Source organism: Cotesia typhae, unplaced genomic scaffold, assembly GCF_013202065.1.
Source record: "Cotesia typhae breed Kobodo isofemale line unplaced genomic scaffold, CoteBio_Ctyphae contig_48, whole genome shotgun sequence".
NCBI classification, from domain to species: Eukaryota; Metazoa; Arthropoda; class Insecta; order Hymenoptera; family Braconidae; genus Cotesia; species Cotesia typhae.
This window is the reverse complement of record NW_027423756.1, coordinates 8,627,745-8,652,808: the sequence shown is the minus strand read 5'-3', so window position 1 is coordinate 8,652,808 and position 25,064 is coordinate 8,627,745. Positions and strand designations below refer to the sequence as shown.

Here is a 25,064-nt window from a genome sequence, read left to right as displayed (position 1 = left end):
GCGAAGAATATTGAAATGTAAAAATAAAACTAGGTCTAGTTAATTTTTCAGTGGATTTATTATTACTCTTATGACTATTTATTCAACCAAGTTTCTCAATGTAATTGTAAGATTGTTTTAAGATTGAATTTTTTAATTATTTAAAGCTTGTCTGATCTATTTCGAGATCCGCATGATGTAATTTTATATCAAGTGCCAATACTTGATAAATTTCAATGACAGAATTCGGTTTGACAGGTGAATAACTAAATATTCAATTTGTTTATTGCACATAAAATAGAAATAATCTCTAAAAATAATAAAAGTTTCGATTATTTAAATATAGTCATTTATCTTAGATAATCTTATTGTGCATGAAGAACATCACAGCTAACAAATAGATTCCCAATAGTTCATTCATTAAACACAATTAAAATTGAATGGTTAAGCGAATCAAGTTCACTTAAAATAGTAAATGTTCTAGCTTTTTGATAGATGACCCAAAAAATATAAAATTGATACTTGTCATGAAGATTTCCTAAGTCAAACTGAAATGCTAAATTATTCAAAATCATTCCAAGTTATTTCAGTCACTAGAGATTTAATCAATAAAATATTTATACATTTATTATACAATTACTTTTATAATTTATTTCATATAACAAATGATAATGATACGGCATAGTTCTAAAAAATATTATAATTGAAACTTCAAATAATAAAAATGAAGAGCAAAAATAAAATTTTTAGTCAGAGCTCTCTCAAATTTAAAAGTTTAACTTTTTTACTAGTTGTAGAAAATTTATTTTCACATTTACATTTATAAGTTTGAATTAAAAATGTCGAATAATCTGGAACAAAGCCACTTTTAGTTGACGGAAACTCAAAAAACTACGGCTAAAGTTTTACGGATTATCAATATTATTGACTCTTATTTATTGTACTCTCATCCATAAAGATATACTTTGCTGTTTATTAACCCTGACTTTGTTTGTTGTTTTTCACAATTTATATTTTTTGCTTACTTCAACATTTTTAGAAATATTTTATAATGATACTGAACCAAAGAATCAGAACTTCGCACAATAGAGACTTCGATAGTTATACTTTTGTAACATCTATTTCTTCTGCTGCAGATCTATACATACAAAATTATACAACCAATTATACAATCCGTAAGAAACAGAGGTACCGGATCGCTCGAGAGAACGTTTTAATAAGAGAAGAATAATAAGAATACAGATAGAGATGAGAAAACGAGAAAGTAGTTGAAGTTAAACCAAAAATTATAAATTGGAAATTTCTAACGAGAAATTGAGTCAATAATCCTTGGCAGATAATTGTTAAAATTCTCAAGGAGAAATAGTTGCCATTAAATTTAACCTAAATGATTCTCTTTATATACTTTCTGCAGCTTCTTGAATTTCATACGGCTTTGACTTTTCTTTTAGTACTTCAAATGAATATCCTTTTGAATCAAAGTAAAGTTTTTATACTTCAGACGTTCGCATATTTTTTATCCGTGATACAAATTAGAAAACCCACTTTATAAAAATGACATTTTGAAATCCAAATTTCACATCGAGCAGATATTAAATTTCTGTAAATACTTTTTATGAATATACGAGAATATTCATTCATTACAGTATTTTTATATATAAAAAAAAATCAAACAATTTATCAAAGATTAATAACAGCTTAAATAATAGATAATCAAACAAATGATTGATTGTCATTTATATTTTCTAGCAATTATATAAATAATATAGAGCGTAACTTGTTATTTTACATTTCACTCGACTGATCATTTTTTCATGCCGGCAAAGTATAGATATATATATATATATATATATATATATATATATATATATATATATATATATATATATATATATATATATATATATAGTTGTTATTTTATCGTTAGTTTGAATGTTATTGTTTTTCAGCGATCACGACGTTACATAAAATTCACTTTTTATTTATTTATTTAAAAAAAAAAAAATTTGATATTTACATGCAATTCTAATTGATAACATTTTATGCAACTCTTTTTAACATGAAACTTTTTTTTATTCAGCGAGCAATTATCAAGCGGAGTTTACATCCATTTTTTTATTCCTCAATAAAGTTAATTTTGATTTTCCGCTCTAAAAATTATCAGAAATTCCTCAATTATTTCCACGGGTATTTTTCCGTTTTGATGACCGTATAAATTCAATAAAAAAAAAAAAACAATTACCAAAATAAGGGCTATAAAACATAAACCAGGTGAATTGTGAAAGCCATAGTTGTAATTTGATGCCGGGTAAGGAAATCGGTTTATCTGTATCTGCATAAAATTACTCCCATCTCTAAATGGAGTCGGAGCATCATGGCAGAGTACTAGTCGGTGGAATCGATATCTCTTGTGGAATAGATAAATTGGGCGAGAGGGTGAAATGATTGAGAAAAAAAAAAAGAAGATAAAAAGTGAGGAAAACGGCGTAGAAAGGATAGATATAGAAACATGGATTCATGAATAGTAGCAAGACTCCATGTGCAAGACTTAGCCTTTCTCCTTAAATCTCTTAAATTTTTTGCTCTATTTTTACCTCTACACTTTCTAGGCTTCGCAAAAGGATGAGTAACCTCTACTCTAGAAATCGCGATGTCTTATCTCTAAGGATTAGTAGAGGTATGCTGGATCGAGTACAGTCTACCATCAGACGAGGTTTTGCTAAATTCTCTCCGGAGAATAAGGTGAGGTTTAATAGGCCACACTAGTTTAATACCGCATTTTCTGGCTAATGCGCGCACACTGCTTCACATGTACACACACCAGTGTACTATTGAGAGATTTACAGAATAAAAAGCGTGGATTTAAAAACTTTTCGTTGAAAAAATAAAAAGTTACGACTGTTCAAATATTTGAGTAATGTTTGAGCTTCAAGTTCATGTTTGATAAAAGAAAGGTAAATTATTTACAATAATTAAACAACTTCAGCAATTTATTTACCGAACCTTCACGTTGACAGAAGACGAGTATTTTGAAAATGGAGCCCTTTTGCTAACTTAAATAATTATCGTTGAAAATATAAACAATTTCAAGCTAAGAAATTTATTAAAATTCGGTGAATCAGCAGCTTTCATCTTTTTTCACCATTTTCTTATTTTCGTTATTTTTAGCGGTCACAGCAACAAATAAACTAATTATAACCAGAAAGGTTTTGTCGTACTGGTAAAAAAAAAAGGATAACTTTTGAATAGTTTTTATTGACAAATTCAAATTAAAAAAACGCCATCTGATTACCAGAATAAAGAGAAGACATCTTAAGTTATGCAAAATTCTTCATTGCTATGTTTTATAAAGATTAGAATAAATTTGAATATATTTATCACCAATTAAATCACTTAAATATTTTCTTTAAGTGCATCAAACGAAATTGAACTGTAAAACGTTATTTTCCGGTGAAAAAAATATATTTATTATTTTAATAAATCCTTCGTCGAAATGAAAGCGACATTTATGAAAAAAAAATTGTCTTAAAATAATTCAATATATGTCTTTTCAAATTTGATCGATCAGATGCTCAAAACATATGAGACCTTTCTTCAGTTGCTGAATGAAAGTATTATTATGTAAAATAATGATAATAAACTATTATTATCATCGTATATAAATTACTAAAATAATTGCTTTACAAAAAAATCCTTTACAGGCTTATAATTTTTTTTATTCATTCAATATACAATTTTTTTTTTTTTGGTTGTTCAATATGTAGAAAAAAAATTTTTGGTCTAAAATTTAAAGAGTATTAGCCCGTCCTTAAAAATTCTTCAATACTGACAAAATTGAAATATGTATGGTAGACAACGAAGCAAAAATGAATGATTTCAAGAGAGCATTTTACGTTATAATTTTTTTTTTAATTAAAATTTTCCATGACTCTTTTTTCGCAATGCAAACTTAGATTATAGGATATTTAAAAATAAGTACTTTAAAAACTAAGTGATTAAAATAACAGTAATAATTATTTCAGTGACACGGAGAGTTGTTTTATAAAGCAGTTCGCTTATGACTAATGCAAACACTCAAGAGTTTAAAATTTAAAGTGGGAACAAGAAGGTAGAAACAAAGCTGCCAGTAAATATAGAATTTTGTACATGACAGTGAATGGTTATATTCTCTAGTTGTTTCTGTTTGTTCAATCATTCACGGTATTTCGCAGAGTGACGCGGCATCCCACGAGTCCCATGTTCAGTTTGGAATATATATATACTGTAAAAGTAGCATAAACCCTGCGTTACCAAAACAGGTTTGTCCGGTCAATGGTCCTGGACATGTGACATAGAAATGAGGTCGACTGAGTCGTCACATAAAATGTTAGATGGTTCCTCCACTTGGTTAGTCTTCTATTTGCTATTATACCATACCGAGCTATCTCTGAGTATGAAAATAGCAAGTTGGGGGTTTTATTGCATTGTGACATTTTAATGCATTCTTCTGTGGTCGTTTTATATAGAAAAAAAAATAAATAAAATAAAAAAATATTTTATTATAATAAGAGAAATTATTATTATATTTAAATAATAATTTGAATAATGATGAGAGTGATAATGACTGAAAATATAAATGCATTTTTATATTTAGTATTTACTGTATCAGATTAATAATAATTTATTCCAGGATTATTCGAGAAATTATCCTTTGTACGCATTTTGACATAAGTGGAATATTTATGATATTATTTTAATGGTTGTAACCATTTATAAATTTTAAATCACGTATTACGTGCCCCATGTACATGCGGGGTTTAAATATATCTGCGTCATCATCGTAATGAAATTGGAAATTTTAATTTATCGAATAGGTCACGGTTATTTATTATTTTATAAATAAAATGAATTTTAAATGATTTATTTTTTCACGGATGTTTGAGTTCAAAATTGTGAAGCTATGGGAAAATTAATTTATATATTTTCAAACATTGTTTAAATTAATACGAAATAATTAAATTACTCTATAGTTAATTATTGTACTTGATTTCAATAATAATTATGATTAAGCTTGTTCAATTTTGTGGAAATGATACACAAAAAAAAATTTACTTGAATCGAGTTAATAAATTTGAAGAACTTCATCTTCTAAATTTGAGTAAAAAATTATACCAAATTATTTTCTCTTGGATTATTTGAGAATTTTTTTCTTGATACGAATAAATTTTTTCTTTTCAGCGTACTAATGTGAAATAATTGAATTTTATAGCAAGATATAAGGATGTTATTGTCTAAAAAAGAATAATAAAAATTTTACTCGAATAGATAAATGTTATCTGATTTTATAAATAAATCTTTGAATTTTTATGTTATCAAAAAAAAAATTTATTATTTTACAATAATTCTATATAAACAAAATAATAATATATTTACCACTGACAGATATATAGAGATCTCTTCAATCGAAAAACCGGGAAAAAATAAACAAATGTATTTTGTTTTTCACACTGGGGAAACATTAAAGCTTGACTTTTATATAACCTCCTCACAAACACGAATATAAATTGAAGCTACGTCATGTTTTTTTTTAATATATATTTTTTTCGTGCACTCCAAAGAGTCATCTGTTAGCCATAATTTCCATCATGTACCAATATGTATCTTCATATGTGCGTGAAAATGGTTTATGACAACCACACCAACACAATCATCGACATATAAATAAATACACCAACGATAAATATTTATTCGATATTAGTTGTAAATTATAAGTTATAATTATAATTATAACAGCACAAACAATAACAAAGCCAATGATAATAATAGATTAAAATAAAATTTAGTATTTATGCAAATGTTAATTACGAATAAATGAATAATGTGATAAATTAAAAGGAGTGCTTAGCATTAATTACAGCAATAAAATAGAATATTCAAGTGAGAAGTAAACCCTCGGAGGTGTAGTATGCAAGTTGCATGGTAGTTAAAGAAAGTTCGTGGATTCATTCATTTGTCGTGAACGATTAAATAGCTCGATAAATGTCCAAAGATTTACAACTGCGCGGTGTACTAAATATATTTGCTGAAGAATAGAATAGAATACAATTATAGGATTTTATACTTTAAACACTAAATTTCGAAATTCTACTGTTTATAACATTAAAAATATTTATAAAAATAGCGGAATAATTACAGAATATTTAACCTCAGGAATTTTTGTTCCTATAATGTATTGATCGGTAATAGTTATCTTTGAATTTAATCGAGAAGTTTTCTCATAGAATAAGCGTATCAAATTTCATCAAAATTTGATGATATGAGAACACTAGACGTAGCCGATACTATCCGAAAGTAAGATACTGCTGCGAAGATACTGCAGCAAAATAAGACACCGCGAATTTTCGAACCCTTCAGGGTATAGTAACACAAGAAATTATTACAGCAAGTTCGAATATTTTTGCTTTTTAAGCATTTGATACTTTAGTTGATGAAATATCAAAAGTGAACTTAATTAAGTCATTTAAGGATTTGTTTATATTTAAGATAATTAAATATAGTTTATTATTAATGCCAGCAAGGTGTTGGCAAGCATAATTACGAGGAAGAAAATATTTTTGTATTCCCAACTGTAATACTCGTACAAGTTCCGCATGGGTTAATGGTAATAGCAGCTAATTGTTAGTCAATGCAGAAACTCCAGGATACTCTCTTTGACTGGGAATCCCATTACAAAGTCAGGTTAAATTACCGTCAGATTTTTTTCTTTCGACTTTTTGTTTCAATTTAATTATCTGGACTGTATTCAGTAAAAAAAAAAAAAAAAAGGTACAACTGAATAGTTTTTAAAATATTCTAGCTGCATAGGAAAAGTATAATATGTTCATTGTTCGTGCACATACATATATATTCAACTAATATTGTATAAATTTTCATGAGAATCAGATAGAAAATAAAAAACCACAAAGAGTTGAATATTAGTACAAAACCAAGCCGTATATTCTTATATTTTCTCTTATGTTCTATTGAAAATTCCCTTTTTCTAGCAAATCGTCTTATTCAAGCTTGAGAGCATCGAGTGAATGTTGAGTTTAAGAAAAAAAAATAAAAATAAAAGTAGAAACAGATTTTTATGCAAAGCATCGAGAAAAGTGGCAATATTTCGCACGCTTTTGTATTTCAAACGGTTAAAATATGCAATAAATTGAAAAGCTATCTCGATTCTCGACAAAATTCTTTTCAACACTTCAATAATGTAACCACTGATTATCAATCATGGTCCAGTAAATGTTCTTAATTAATAATACTCGAGTTTTGATAATTACTTCGTTCATCAAAAAATTGTTAAAGTTGAAGAAAAAGTATCATGTTTTTATTACAGTCTACAGCTAATGCTTTTTTAGCTAATTTTTCAAGACTTTCGGCTAAAAATCAATATTGATATCAACCTTTTGATAATTTATCAAATTCATAAATATTTTTCATTATTTACCAATATAATTTCAATTACTATTCATTTGATTACAGAACAATGCAATGATAGTATAAATTGTAATATGAGAAATTACTTTTAGCCAGATAATACAAAGTATCTAGATATAAACAGATGTTTTGGAGTGTCCTAGAGAATAATCCTTGTCAAATAAAAGAATGTGGAAAAAAATGCGTCATAAAGTATAAAAAATTTGATGATATGCTGTAATCTATTTCTTTCCCGGGTAAAAAATTTATAGTCGTAAAAATTCACATATGGTGATGTACATATCAATGTGAAAAAGTGAATTCTCATCAATTTTTAGCAAGTTGTAGTGCTATGCGTAAAATCCTTACAAGTGGAGCATCTTCTCCCGTAATATAAGTTATACATATACACAAGTACATTTCAAGCAGCTCGTGTTCAGTATACAGTACAGAATGTGGGTTCGGTTGGTAGGTTATACATATATCCATCTTCGTACGTTTTATACATTGATTGTAGGGGTAGGTTCCTTAGAAAGCTCTTTAGTGTATATTCCTTATCGCGGTATTCTAGGAAAGATAGAAAACCTTTTTTGATGTATAGCCATGCCTATATATTAGTACATGTGTATGTACCACACATACATACGAAACCATAGAAATTGCCTCGAGACGATTTCATCAGGGAAATCTCCTCCTCGCGTATGCACGTTTGTCAGCAGTGCAAAGAAGACGGATAGGAGAGCAAGCTTAAATTCAGGAAAAAGAAGTAGAAGAAGAACATATAGTGATGAAAGAAGAATATATCCCTGAGTGCTTTTACTCTTTATAGACATGACTGTACGCTCGATAGAAGCTTGTATCTACCTGTCATAGTTCACGCGGGATATTAAACCGCGCACGACAGTCACAAACCCAAATTATTTCCGGGAATCATAAAGGCTGAAACCGAGCTTGAGTTTCATTTGTGCAAAATGCCGGCTTAAATTTGTCGACAACTCGAAATTTAACCAAAACACTGGTATATTTGCAGAGCGTGACGCACTGAGTGTGTTTATTTCAGTTCGTTGTATTAAATATATTATGCATGTTACGTAACTTTATGAAGATATCATTATTTGATAATGAAACAAAAATTGTTTTGAAGAAAATGATCTTTCACAAACGGAAGCTATTTTATTTTCTGACATGAGATTTAAATTATTTTTTTTTTTTTTTTTTTTCATATTTTAAAGCTATCTGTGGAAAAAATTCTTGATATGGTCTTATATCTCGCTTGACATGACTTAGTATATCCATATTAGGCCTGATGTAGACATATATGCTCATAAAGAATTTTTATACCAAAGAAAATCTTTAAAATATCCGACAGATGGCACAGGATTGCTAAATCATCTCTCTATCAGAGAATTAAAATTGAGGAATTTATTTTTAAAGTAAAATCATGCTTTTTTACTTTCATAGGCCATATTAGAAAATTTTTCCATAGTTATCTAAAATCCGAACTAATAACTTTGGTGATATCATTAATTCCTTCTGATGATAATAATATTTCTGTACTTGAAGTCATCAAACCGTTTGATGTTACAAATAATTTAATGATAGAAATATTATGATACTAGCACTTGAATGTACTGATTGATATCAATAGCGTCGCATAGAACACACGGGATTGAATATTATGGTATAACTAGATATCTTCGATTTCAATTAGCGGCAGCAGTTAGTGCGATTCCAGTAGATATCAAATGCAATCTCATCATTAGATGCCATATATAAATTATATGATATGTGAATGAATATAGCCTGTACTTCAATTTTAATCCGTACATATTGTATGTCTTCATCTACCTTTCTTTTGTGATTTGAACTTCACAGAGTTTGAACATTCCCTGGTATGAAAGCTGCGATACAGCCTTATGTATATTAATCAGTATGCATTTATGATAGATTTATATTAAAAATGATCACGACATTTGTTGTAGAGATTGATACTGAATAAAAGACTGGAAATGTCACTGATGACAAGTTGCTGATAGCACTTGCTATTCCTCTTCAAATATGTATAGGTTTACAGACAGTCTCCAGTCTCCAGTCTCCAGCCGTGTATGTTGGCGAAATGACATTTTATTATCCTCTTCGTAAGTATTTATTCAGTATATATATGCACCTCTATTGAATCAGGAGAGGGGAAGGAAGCGAAAAAATGCAAAAAAAGACCAAAAAATTTCTTATTTCAAGAAATCCAGTGGAGAGTGTGAGAGAGTTGTTGAATATTGCTGGCAAGCTTTATACAATTTGCTTTCTAGCATTTCGTCTTACAGTGAAATGTCAACGTTCAACAAATCGTCCGTTTCTACGATAGGACATTCAAGTGACAAATTTATAGTGTTCTGATCTATAAGGTAAAAAAAATATATATATGTATACAACAAAATGAGCAAGAAAGATACAGTTGAAGAGATGAAAATAAAAATGTCAAAGTACGACTAGTAGATACAAAGTTTTCGAGAATTTATTTTTAAAAAAAGTTTCAAAACTTTTTTCGCTGACTTAAAATTTCACATTCAGAACTTCTTTTTGTAAATTTTTCTGCTTACTGATTGTAATCGAGAGATAGTCGAAGCAACTTAAGATACATATATTGTGGATATTTGAAGAAAAAAAAGTTTAATTAAATAACAACTAAATAAATATAATGGTAATAAACAACTATAAATAGCTTTTTAAATCTAGATAAAACTTAGAGATTGGTATTATTAGAAATAGAAATAAAAAAAAAAAAAAAAGAAACAAAACTTTATTTCAGTAAGTCCTAGTGACTCATTCAACTTGGTTAATTACTTACTTACTAACAGACCCGTTACATACATATAGAAAAACTTTTCGCCATGGTTAATACTTTTTCATTTAAGCTGTAGTGAAGTTAATGTTTTCTCTACGTTTTTCATCTCTTTTTCCCGCTTTTTTATCTTTTTACTTGTTTCGAGTAAACATATTAAAGTATTCATCGATATCGATTGGACATATATTTGGTTTGTAATTATTTTTTTTTCATTAAAAATTTTTTTCATAAACCAAATAAATGATAATTTTATTTCATGCATTATAGAATTTCCGAGGGTTATTGTTCTATTTACATATAACATGAGCTTGATGCGTGAGAAGTTTAAACTTCAATACAATACGCGCAAACATAAAGTACGAAAAAAAAATTGAAAAAAATATAATAATAACATGAGATTTGCAAATAAAGAGAGCGCAGATGTAACATCAGGCGACATTGTACAGCACATATTAACTACGGCAGGTTTATGAATTCAATTTCGCACGGGATTACCGAATGGAGAAATCCATAAATAGAAAAAAAAGCAATAATAATACTAATAACAATAATAAAAAACCAATGGGGTTGGATGCGCGTACAATAGATTTCATTCGTAATTGCAGTTGCCGCAAAATGTACGGTTATAATTTGCGCTGGCCAATCAGGAAATGAATTCAATCATAAATATCATAACTCAAAATTCTACCGACAAATTTCAATGCGCGTTTATATGCTTTCTATAAAATTGAACAATAAATTATTTCTACATAAACACTTTGTTTCTATTAGCAATAACTGAGTATAATTTTATTATTTCATTTATTATTTGTCCGACTGTACTTAGAACTAATTACATCTTCACATTTTAAATTATATTCACATGCCTTCTGATAAATAATGTTTTAATTACGTAAAGTAATTTTAATCTGAAAATTTTTTTCGCTTTGAATTTTTCTCCTGTAAAAATTTAAAACCATACTACCAAAATTATAGAAATATTTATTTGATAACATAGATATGTTTGCATTAATATATTAAATATATTGAATGAAAATCAGAGGCATCTTCTCATTCATATCTCTATACAAGTTAGTAATACATTCCAAATTATGTTTGAATTCCATTCGACATATGGAACTTTCTACTTTGCAAAATGAATCTCATTGAACTCAACAAGTCTTATAACCTTTAGAGAAATTTATGTGAGAGGATGAATACGTGTTGGTTTTTATTGTATACATAGAGCACAATATTATCATGCTAAAAATATTCGCAGCATTGCAATCGCGAGTATGCTTTGTATTTACTGGTTGTGTGGACCTTTAATGCAAAGGTCTTTACAGCCAAAGCTTTCAAGTGTATTACACCGCATGAAAATTATTAGACTCAAAGCAAGTAGTACCTTGACGAAGTGTGCGTGTATGAAAATGTATGAAATGATTAATGCTTATATGACATATAAAACAATAAATTGACTATAATTCAATCAAAGCGCAATTTTTGTGCATAAAAAGTCATTGGCGCTAATAAAGATGGATGGACGTTCAATAAATCTGAGAATGAGTGGAGAAATATTTGATTGCTAAATAGACAGATGTGTTTTGGAGTTAGAGCACGGCAATCCGTTTTAGTTAATTTAGGGTGTATATCGAGATCGAGTGGAATGAACATGGACATAGTCCCGTAAGGATAGGGGATAACAGACGTTTGTGGGTGGAGTAGATGGTCACTAAGGGTAATTGATATTGGTACATTGTGAACAGTTCCAAATCTCTCTGGAGGAGTATACTCGCTTCCAAAGGTAATCTTGCCGCACATATGTCAACGAAACCAGCTGCTAATGTCCTTCAATAAGACATAAGACAATTGGTTCCACGTACATAAATATTTGTTCTACTAACGGATACTTGATCTACAAACCGATCGATGTGTGAAAAGTCTTATTCAACCTACGCTAATGTCAACATGACTTAACCCATTAAATTTGGTATACGGTGATAGTAATCGGTTCGTTACGCTACATATTAAGTCCAATGTACATTAATAAAGAAATTTTTCAAGATCGATATTATTATTGTGAAAATATTTGTGTAAAATTTTAATTCATTATTGCAGTTAGTATTTTTTTCTTAAAGTAAATTATTAAAATTACTTTAAGAGATTCATATAATATTGTTTATAATAATTTCAAAACAAACTAATGATAAAATTAACTTTAATAAGACAAAATTAAACTTTTGTTAAATTTGAATATTCATATCGTCTTATGTATAATCCAACCAAGAGTTGAATTATCTAGTTTTTATATATGTATATAAATGACAGCAATTTTAGAGTACTAGCATCTTTGAATCTCATGAATATGTTAATAAAGTTAGAGCAACTCTAATTACAGATACCGTGGCTTACATTTCATTATAGAATTGTCTATTCGAACGGTGTATCGTGATTGAAAGAAATTCAACTGCCAATGTAAATTATCTTGTATTTAAAAATTTAAGTCTCTGCAGCAGTCTTTTCTGCCGTTAACAATTGAATGCGCTTTTGGTTTCGCTTGTATTTGTGTTAATTAAAGGTTCAATAGCAAAGTGAACTAAGAAATACAATAATAAATACAATACAATACAATAGTATGTCTAGACGTATTTATCGGGGCTTTCAATGGTTAATAGCATTAGTGTAAAGTTATGGACTAATGGGCATTGAATTTGTATCGATTTATACTAAGTGTTTCTGTAGATATATCGGTGAGCTACGTAAGCTGTTGCCCTCACTTAACATGTAAATAGAGCATCTTGATTATTATCTATGACTTATTACTGAAAACGTGAGAATGTCTCATGTTACTTGCTCGGTGTGCTGCTCCAAGAAACCCTAGTAAACCATTTAGACAACAAACTCTCGTGATAATTAATCACCTGATATAGTTAATATAATATTAAATTACTCATTACAAACAATATAATATAACTTAAAAACAAAGTATTGGAAATTATTACCCAGACAATTAATTCATTAAAAGCGCTTACGGGTAATTTCCAATAATTAGTTTTATTATTTTTATCTACAATTACCGAATAAAAAAGTTTAAAATTTATTGTATACCTAAAATATATGTATAGCGGTTGACTTGATCAAAGAGACCACTAAAATGGAATACGATCGATACTCTCAGTCACAAAGCTAAGCTCTAAAGTGAGGTGGTCAATCAAATCAAAGGGCTTCAAGACTGGAATTGAGCTTACCTGATGTACTTAGTAACCATCAGTTATTAACTTATTCATCTCAATAAGAGAATAAGCAATTTAATGTGCATTAAACAATATTTACAATTCAATTTTATCCTCTTTAATTTGATACTCTTTTAAATTATTAATATCCTATTTATTTAAAAAATAGAGTTTCAAACCAGAAACCATGAACATGTCATTCGGCTGAATCGAAGCGGTAGCGGTGAAAGGCTTTGAGTAAACATAGTACTTAGCCCATTTGAAATTTATGAGACTCCATCTGCAAATACTAGTGGAGCTATTGACTAAAATGGAAATAAGCCGAGATTGGAGTGCACCCGTGACAATAATTCCGTAATACTGTAATTGATTCATTGTGGGTATTATTAAGTCGTATAAAACCTCGTAAATTTAATATTTAATTTGTATTTATAAAATAATAATGATAAAGTAACAGTGATCACAATTATAAATATTAAACTTGTTTATAAAGAAACGTTTTATTCATTGTAGTAATTTTTTATAAATATCACATTCGATAAAAACAATATTTGACGCTTTTTAAATAAATCATTTCGCTGTTAGCAAAGTAAGGCTATTTAAAAATTTATAACATTAAATTTTCAACGATTTTATTTCGAGAAAGTTTATTTAATTAAATGCAAATTTAAAGTAGAAAATTTTTACGAATAGTTATAATTGACAATGATGATAATAAAAATAATTGAAATAATGAAACCATTAGTCGTGTTAGGAAATCCATTAAATACTTTTTTAATCCTTCTATCGATTAATTAAAAGTTTTCTCTGTAATTCATTGAGTGTGGTTTAGATTTTAAAAAAGTTTAATTAATCACGTTTACTACCGCTACTGACTAGGCACTGCTAACCGAGATACACTCATTAGATTGTAGTTATGTCGACTCGGAAGTGTTATTTAGTCTCGAAATTTCACAAAGCAAATCCAATTCAAATTACGCTTTTCTGTTCAAGGAACTTGATACATAATCTATTATTTTTTTTTCTTCTATTTTCACTCTGTTTTTCTGCTAATATGCACATATACCAGTGCACAGAACAAAATTATCATTTACTAGATTACAGAGTAAATTTTCAATTTAAATAAAAACTAATCGTCAGCTAATTTAACTTTTTTGAGCTCGTGAAAAAAAAATCAAACCTATTTTATCGCTTGATCATTTAAGCCAGACAACAATTAAATACTTGCGAGAGCAATTACTGTTTCTATTTTAATCTAACTTTATCAATATTTTTTCCACGTTTTAAAACAAATTCAACTGAACAAAAGACTCAATTATTTACAAATAACTTTCAATTGTGGACTAAGTGAAAGTGAGATTAAAATTACTATCCATTGAAATTAAAGTAATCCACGAAGAAGATTATATTCCATTTAAATAATGAATTTTATTAAAGCAATTACTTTATAAAATAAAATGAAACAACTAAATTGAAATTTATTTAATTTAGTAGATATATAAACACAAATATAAAAGCACTTACATCAATCATTTTAATCTATTAACCAATTTAATACCTTTCTAGTGATTAAATTATCAGGCTCTTGAGAAGATTACTTTAGATTTTAAAGAATCACACGGGTCCTTGACGATGATAGAATACAAAGCAGATGCTGTGTACACTTAGTCATTTTTTTCTCTTTAATGCGCCTTAAAGTTTAAAAACTCTAAACTCTTTTCGGCAATATTGTTTCACGTTCGCTCGTTATCGGAAGCTCACAGATAAGAAAAGGAAAAATTCTTCCTCTTCTTTATTTAAACTTGTTGCCTAATTTATTATTAAACTAAACTAAACTAAACAGACAAACAAACAAACAAACAAACGAACAAGTCAAGCGAGCGAGATGGATGAGGAAACGTCAAAAATCAGGGACAGAAAAAAAAACTTCCAATTACCACGTGTTTAGAATTTCTTGGGGTTCCTGTATGCTCATTAATTATTGTTGTCACAACATGGATCATTATATATACATGATATTGTTAAATATGGATCGTGAGGGTTAAACTCTCAAGTTACAGATATAATAGGTTGGTGGGTTGCTGCCCCGGTAGCTTTCTAGTAGTTTCACCGATCCCTTCTGTAACAATCCCCAGTGGGTAACGTCATGTTGAATTATCGAGTTAGTCGAGCCAAGTGGCACAAACACATCATACAACACATATACGAACTTATCGCGATACCGTGCAATGCTCGATACCATCCTTTGTTATTTAACTTGTGCGTGACTGTTAGAACTTTGTATACAACCCGACCACAAAGCTAATTCTTCATAATTGTTGATTTGCGATAATTATATTTAAATTATGATCATTATCGAATTGTATTTTCTGGGTTAATATTCTTGTGGAAAAATTTTATGATACGACGTGAAATGTCTATATGATGTAGCTTATTTCCATATCTGATTTGATATGCTCTGAGTAGGCCCCTAGTAGGTATGATATGGTTATAAATGCCCGTCTTTAGTTTTTCTATCAAAAGTATTATTTAAAATCTCCAACAGAGGGCGCACAGTCGCAGAATCTTCTCACTAAAGGTTAAGCTTTTAATTTCTGAAATTTTTTTTAAGCTCTAAAAGTCTTGATTAATTTCTCATGAACCTTATCAGAAAATTTTTTGATGAGTTTACTGCTATTTGTCGAAATTAATTGATTAAAAAGATAAAATTTTACCTTTTTTTTAATAAAAGATTTTATAAAAACCAAAAAAAAAATCATGAAAGCCATGAATGATTTACATCTTTGTAGTTATATAAAACACATATTATGTTAACACAAATTTATAAAAAACTTTGCTATACTTTCGCTCAGTATTTGTACAACAAATTACAGTTTCAACTTCAATCTATACGCCAACTGTGGATAATAGATGTTGCCGGAAAAACATAAAAAAAAACCAGCTTCGCCTATTTTTTTTAACTGTCTTTCCTTTTCCTTGGATTTTTGTTCTTAACGGCAATGAAAAACTTGTACAATTTTCTTTGAATATCAATGAAAAATAAAAAATTTAACGTAAAGTTCGTAAAAGTACATTATTTATTTCGTAGTTCTATTTTCCAGCTTTTCATCAGAATTAAATGATAAAAAAAAAAGTAATATGAAACTATTTTAATGATAACATTTAACAAGCGAGATCCAATCGAATTATATCATACTAGACCACTATTTCATTAAACTTAATGGTAATACATTATAATGATCAGTAATTGTATTTATTCATTCAAATGGTTTCATAATCGATGTTAATTTTATTGTGACGGATTCAAATTTAATGACCAATTAGTCACGATGAATAATAATTATTAAATGCACCCTTAAATATTCCAAGGAAATAATTACATTAAATCATGATCATTCCATTCAAAAATTTAAATTCTCTCAGAGATATTTTACTGAAACTTAAATTTCTTATTAGTGTTAGTAACTTCAAAAACTACAACCTTCTTAAATTATTTTATTCATTTTATTACTCAAAGTACACGTAATTAATATTTTACAATCTTGAATCACAGAGACCATTAATCATTTCTATTCGCAGAATCTTAAATAATGTACAATGAATAAAGTGTAATAAATCCTTTCAAAGCCTATTTACAAACATCTTAATTAATCATTTTCTCAGATTGTTTACAATTAAATGAATTAAATGATTAGAATATTAAAAATTGAGTAATATTTTCAAACTAATGTTGTTAAAAATTGACTCCTAAATAAAGTCCAAAAAAAGAAATATTTCATTTCATTTTAGCAGTTTAATTAATTATTTGAAAATTAATTAAACGTCCATAAAAAAGCTTATACTGTAAAGTTTGTCATTGGTTTGAAAGTGTATTGATGCGTGATGTATAACGCAACACCTTAGATAATGTTCATAAACATTTTCATTAAACTTTACAGTTTAACTGAAAATTTATTCCAAATCAACTAGCTGCACCTATACTAATTCTCGTTCTAGTTCTACTATTACTCTTCTCTATGGAATTATCCCATCAGCATTATTAACTACGGCATCTTAATCCAGAATTAAAATTTAAACGGAAGTACTTTTAAGGAGCCAATTAACTGACAATAACCTTGCATTTATCGGTTCTTAGCACCAGAAATTTCATAACATCTAAAACTAAGTTGTATAGTTATTATTTATTAGTATTACTATTATTATTATTATTGTTATATAACCATAAATAAAAAAATACTTGGTATATCGACTTTTAGTATCAAGTATCAAGTGCTAAATAACAAGCAGTAATACTGAAACTGGAGTGAGTAATCCTTGATCCGCTCAGCTTGGGAAACTGTTCCCTGACGTGTAATTGGGATCAGTGCTTATCGGTTAGTGCACACCCTGATATCCTTCTCAACCTTACTATAGTACCCTTCTCCTCATCCCACTTGCACTACCGAACTATACAGAAACTACATCTACAACGAAACAAACTAAACTACAACTAAACTTGAATGTCCTGCTTATAGAGGATTTTCATCAATAAAGATCGGTGGAAAACATTTCTAATATGGCCATATACGGTTTGATCTGGCCATATACAGCCATGTAAGACTATATATAAGAATATAGAAATAATTTCTATTTTTAGAAATGTGAACATCAATTAACATCTTGTATTAAACAAAAATTGATGAAGTAATTGATGTAGTTATAAATTGATTAAACTGAAAGCCGATGTCAGATAAGCTCCTTAGAAATAGTAAAAAAATTATTTTTATACGAGAACTAAATATCTTAAACTTAATTCTCCTGTAAGGAGATTATTTAGCGATCATGCACCCTCCGGCGGAAATTTGCGACACTATTTTTTTTCAAAAAATTATACATGGATATATTGGATCAATTCAAAACGTTTTTTCATGGTTCTGATTATTAAAAAAAAGTTATTTTCCAATTAATATAATATTAAATATTATAAAAAACACCCTAGTAGAATTAATCGCTACACAGTTTCGATATTAGACTGGCTTCATAGCCTTCAATCTAGTTAGACTAGCCCGGCTTTAGTCAGAGCCTTGATTTCATTTCTACTAGGAGATTATGCATAATATTCAATATCAATAAATTTCACAGAAACGTGGACTGAATTATATTCATAATTAATTAAACATTTTGATATTGGTATTATAATTGCTGAAAGAAGTATGTTGTCATATTTTATTTCTTGTAATTTATTTATTAATGAGTTTTGTCAACTATGCTAACATCTGTAATGACTCTGGGGAGAGTGTTATAGTTTGATGATAATTGGACGTTATATGTTATGATGATCAAATAAATTTCGATTGAAGCGTCGCTAACATAAAAATACGTTGATTATATCAACATTTACATTCATAAAGACAGATACGAATTATATGTAACTTTTATTTGAGTTTTGTTACTTACTTGAATGGCGAAAATGTATTTGTATTACACGAGAACACGAGGATAATGCGGGTATATTTGCAAGTGAATGTAACATTTTTATCTGACACAGATTGTAGTATGATATGAAAAATGTTGCTCATTTCAGTCACGTATTTTCTTTTGTGAATAGGGAGTCGATGTATGCATAATATAAACGTATTATTAATGCTAATATAAGATCAATTTGGATTTTGTTATTATAATTATTATATTATAACTTATGCATATACGTGTCGTTTATCGATGATAGTGTTATAGAAAATTGACGATGCTGAAGATGTGGGTGGACTGGAGATCACTTTGGACAATGTACTTGATATCATAATTAAAACGATAATGATTATAATGATATGATAATAATAATAGATGTAATATGGTGATGATGATGATGGTTGAATGTATAATGTGGTACATTGTACTGTAAGTTAATACAATATTACATTATGGTGGTCTTGATGACGTGAATCTGTTTCAGAAGTACCGACCTTTGTATTGCCGATATCAAATGTGACAGTACCGGTGGGACGAGAAGCTGTACTGACGTGTACAGTCGACGATCTATCCAATTACAAGGTAATGGTTTATTGCATTATTATATACATGATAAAATTTCTAAGTGAAGTGTATTGCCTCGAGGCAAAAACCTTTTTTTATAAAAAAAAATTTAATATGCATTTTTGATATTTTATTAAATCACAGCAGAGAAAATGTTAAATGTATTTTGATGTTTTGAACAGAATCATTTAAAAAGCTCATTTTATTCATCAATTTTCATACCTGGTTTGACGTGGTCATATCAGGCTATGCATAAAAATAAAAATAAATTTTATATTATTTTTTCTTTTTTTCAAATGTGTACGTCAGTAGAGATATCGTATTGAACAAAAAATTGATTTAGTCGGTGATTAAGCTAAAAGCTAATGTCAAATAAACTTCTTAACAGAGTAGAAAGAAGATTTTTACTCTAGAACTTAAAACTTAGAACTTAACTTTCTTGTAAGAAGAAGATTCAGCGATCATGCACCCTCCGATGGAAATCTTCAACACTATCTTTGATCTAATAATTATATAATATTATAAATATCCTGACATGGCCAATTTTTAAATAAGAATATGTATTGATCTATCTTAATATACCAAAAATTATGTATAGACATATCAATTCATGTAAGGAAATTTTTTCACAGGCCGATTAAACATTACGGAAAATTTTTTTCATAGAAGTGAAGATTTAATTTTGATAATAAACTGACAGCGATTTATTTTCAATAAAATAAAATAAAAGAGAGCATAAAAATAATTAGGATAGCTACTATTTTTTATTACAAGATTTCACTCTTTTGTTATTTAATTTCGTATATAAAAATAATCCAATCTGAAAAAGATAGCTCTCAATCAAATGAAACATTTCATTGAAAAAGTTTTCTCGTAAATTGATTTTAGATTGTGGATTTAATAAAAAAAAAGAAAAAAAAAAAAAGATATAATTGAAGATTTTATCGATATTGAGATATATATTTTTTATTCCTAATAGATTTCAGAACCCTTTTATTTCCCATTCAATTGTCTATTTTATTGTCTGCTTCCACAGAGAAGCATATCCAAATTAATCCGTAGAAACTTGTATTTCATAATAAAATACTCGATAAAATTCAGTGGAAAAAAATAAAAGTACCTACTCACTCGAAAAGTTTATCCGTATCCATAACTTTGTCTTTTCGACACAACACTCGGCACTAAGGAAGCTCCTACGGAGTGAGTCGTTGACGTCTTTTCGCGAGTTGTGATAGTCTACAGAGAGCTTAAATGAAAGTAGCATATTGCGGAGCCATATAAGAGGGACAAGTAGAGGTACCAACAGTAAAGGAGACATAGCTTAAGTTCTGTACTCAGTTTAAGCTTAACTATATCGTCTAAATGTTAGTTGGGAGATCAAGGCATGCCAAGTATCTTAAACTTAACTCGGCTCAAGCTCCTTGACACTTTCATATCTACCTTTTAATCTCTATTTTATTTTACTTCTCCATATAATTAACTTATTCATCAAATAATAAATAAAAATATATATTTTAATAGTGTAGAATTTTTAATTATAAAATAGATAAATTTATCCACAGAAGAATTTTTTAGTGTTTAGATTTCTTAATATTTAAATAATTATTTTTCAAAGATGCTCTGTAATGATGAACCTACTATGTAAATTGACACAGAGTAAACAAACAATATGGCAGCTTAGACTTTTCATAAATATCACGAAATTTTCCTTGAGGGTAACAAATATTTTTTTCAATTTTACAAGACTTGGTGAGCATTAAATATATTTATTTAAGATGAAGAAGTTATTTTATTTTAATAAATATTTTTAAATGTTAAAAAAAATTTTTTATCCCCAAAAAAGTCATTTTACAAAATTTGAAATTTAAAAAAATCAATTTACTACTCTCTAACAAATTCTTCAATCATTTTATTATTTAAAAATAAATTTTTTATGAAAAACAAAAAACAGAGCTTTCCAGCTTTTTTACAATTCTAAATCTGTCGATACAAAGCGAGAAAGCATTTGTAGAGCTAAAAAGTTCTCACTGTAGTTAAGTGTTATAACTATAGATATATATAGCGACCGGTTCTCTTAAAGAAGTATTATAGTGTACTGTTGAGTTATATACAGATGAATAGAATTGGTGGCAAAGAGTAGCTACTAGCGGTAGAGGTAGAAAGTGAGTTGATTTAGGATTTCGATTCAAGAAGACATTTCGAAATAAAACCCACTATTTTTTAACTCACAAAGCCAGTGTGAAAACAAAGTTTAGCATAGCTTTATCGTGGAAATAACAGTTGACGGCCGAGTGAGGCGTGAGGCGAAAATAGGGTGAATAGTTTGTTTAATGTATTCTACCACCGGTTCACTGTACATACAATTTAGAGTATAAGTGTAGGGCAATCAGGATAGAATGAGACAAAGTAACTGATGTATGTAACCAGTTTTGCAGTAAAAAAAATGTTTTTTTTCTCACATCGGTTAAAACCACAAGAATTAAAGATATTTATTGAGGTAGATCAAAAATTTTTATAACGAATTTATTTATTTTTCTTTTTATTGGAATAACCGCATGCAAAAGTTTGCAAATCCAAATGAAATGAGCGTAAGCGTATCAAATAATTTTTTTTTTAACTTTTTAGTCAAGTATAACTCTCTGAGCTTCAAAACAGAGAAAAATATCAAAGTTAGCCTGACGGGTCAACGATTTTTGAAGTTTTTAATAAACTTTTCTCAATTTACGATTCATATAAAAAAAGATACACAAAGTTTACGTATAAATAAAATCTTTTATAACACTCGGCTTTGTTAAAAATCAAAACTAGGCTAAAAAAAAATAATGGATTTATTGAAAATGACTTAGCATAAATAAATCCCATCAGCATAAATTAAAATCAATGACTTCGATGCTCATTGAACTTATCAATGATGCTCCAATAACGATGCCGAGATAATTTTTTTTTATTTTGTTTGTGGATTAAAAATAGCAATAGATTTTGTGTATTGAGGTACAACATCATATAACTTTTCGGATGATTGTACGATGCAAATACCGTTCGATGGGTGTTACGACCTGTAATATATATTCCGTGATGTGACATTCTGATCGCGGAGTAGTTATGGTGATGTTGCCCTGGATATAGATCCTGGCTTATAGAACAATATGTATATATCTACTTGTGTATATAGATCCACAAGATAAGATACACATGAGCGGGTATTTGTTCACACATATGTACACAAACATACATTGCCCGTAGATGTGTGAGTGCGTGGTATTTGTATTGGTAGTAGTGTTTTGTCAGTGATACGTGGATGTTAATCAGAATGGGATTTACATACCTACCGCGTATTATCCATAACTGAGGCAGATGCACCGTGAGTTGAAGATAACGGCCCCCCGGGGACGTGAAATCTCTATAAAGGGATTCAATGTACTTGTTATACAATGTATCCTTTTTCATAGTGTTAATTATGATAATTAACTGAAAATATGGTCACTGAAATTTCATATTAGTTAATTGATAGGTACGAGTTTGTTATTTATTTAAATTAATCTAATTAACATTTGGATTGTAAAGTGACTTTATAATCTTAGAAGAATAATGTTATTAAAAAATGTTTACTTTCTTTTTGTTGAATATTTAATTAAACAGAAAGTTTCTAAGCAGATTAAAGCTTTTCAAAGGAACGGAAACTTTTTTGATGAGAGTTTCAATGCGTATAAATATGATTGTAATTTTTTAGTTTTTAATATCTATTAGAAAAAAAGGATCGAACCTTAATCAGGTTTGTGACATAAAAATAAAGAACTGGGTGAACTTTTTCAACATACACAAACTTTAAACTTTTATAAATTATGATTAAAGTATAGTTAAAAGGAAATAGCCGATAAACATAAGTTCTGAAACTCGAGCCCTTTAATGTCAGTCTCTACTCCCAGCTTGTATGATACTCAATCTCTAGTGGTGTAGGTAAGGGTCAAAAAGGGTATCGAAGCAAATAGGCCAGAGGTACTCCGACGAGACCCTCAGATAAGACAATATGTGATAAGGTTTCAACACCCTTCCCTTCTTTATAAAAATTAAATTATTAGATAAAAAATAATATCTTTTTTACTGATTAATGTAAAATTTGGCGTAAAAGTTTTGGAATAAATGTTTCTTTTTAAAGTTAATTATTAGTTTGAGAAACTAATAAATTGGGTCTATTTACTTTTGAGCGGTGGATTAAATTTTGATTAAACCGATTCTGAATTATTAAATTCAGCGATTCGTTACTTGTACTCGTAAGTAAACGTAAGATTTATTAGACTCGTTACACGGAAATTGAAAACATTTATTTTTGTCCATTCGAGATAAATTCAGCTCATTTAATATTTTATCTCATGCGCAACACACTGTGGATAATAAAACATATTATTCATTTTTATCGTATCTATTTTATCGTCATTTATGTCGAACTCAGCCTTTGAAGATTTTAGTTTTATGAAAAGCAGAAAATAATTTACAAACGAACTGAAGCTCTGAAAGAAAAGCATATTGAAGCAAAAAATATTATTCACTATTGACCAGCTATGTTTTAAATTTATAATTTTCCTTTCTGCTGTTCTCAACATTGAAATAACAAAGACTCTTATTATATGATACAATATCAATAATATATAATAACGATGATAACAATAATAATAACAACAATAATTACTGTTTAGGTTCTTTACTTCAGTTGTTATAAAATAATAAATGGAATAATTTATCAGCAAGTATATTAAAAGAAAAAGTTGAATTTTTATTCAAAGCGATTAAGCTTAAAGTATATAAACCTTTGAAGCAATTTTACCCGAACACGATAACGTCTGATCGTACATTCAAATGTGAATATTATAGGAAGGGCAAACGGTACTCTCTACTCTGTGAGTAAACGATTACGACCATTCAGCCGAAGAAACGATCTAGTTCTCTTACTCTCACAGAAAATGCTGCAGAGTAAAATTCTCTTTAGAATATTTTACTGCTAAATCCTTGAGATATTTTCTAGAACGGAAAATTCAGTAATGTCTATAACCCTTTACCGACACTTACTGCAGTTAAAAGAATTAAATAAGTTATTTTTAAAAATAAATTCACAATATTTCACGGAGCAAGAAACTTTTTTTATTAATAAATTGCATGTTCAAAATATTTTTTTTTTTTTTTAATGATTGCCTTTAAAAATTTTTCACAAAAATTTAATAATTTTTTGACGAATCAAATTTTTTTAAATTTCTCAATCATTTAATGATTTTTTTATAAAATATTCAAACTTTTTTTACGGAAAAATTAATTACAAACATGTCAAAAACAATTACATAAAACAGTTAAACCTCGAATGAAACTTCTGACAAGCATTCAATTTATTAAATTCATTTCAGTTTGAATAAACAGAATATTAATTTACAGTATGAAAATATATTTATTTTATAAAATATTTACATTATGCGAAATAAATTAAAACATTTATTTGTGAGTTTTAATTCGTTTCAAACGTGAAATATATCAGACGTACTTTCACTAAGCGTAAAACCTCCTCAAAAGTTACTCGGCTAGAGTCAGTTTCCACA

General features: G+C 28.4%; 1 protein-coding gene across 3 annotated transcripts in view; it reads left to right on the top strand.

Annotated features, from left to right (window-relative positions):
- Positions 1-25,064, top strand: part of LOC141529389 (opioid-binding protein/cell adhesion molecule homolog) — an 88,928-nt gene that overhangs the window by 41,034 nt on the left and 22,830 nt on the right. For 2 of the 3 annotated variants that reach the window (XM_074245891.1, XM_074245890.1), the window contains exon 2: positions 19,403-19,500. In XM_074245891.1, coding sequence (XP_074101992.1) covers positions 19,403-19,500 — 98 coding nt within the window. The remainder of the gene's footprint in view (positions 1-19,402; positions 19,501-25,064) is intronic. The other variant, XM_074245892.1, reaches the window with a different exon arrangement.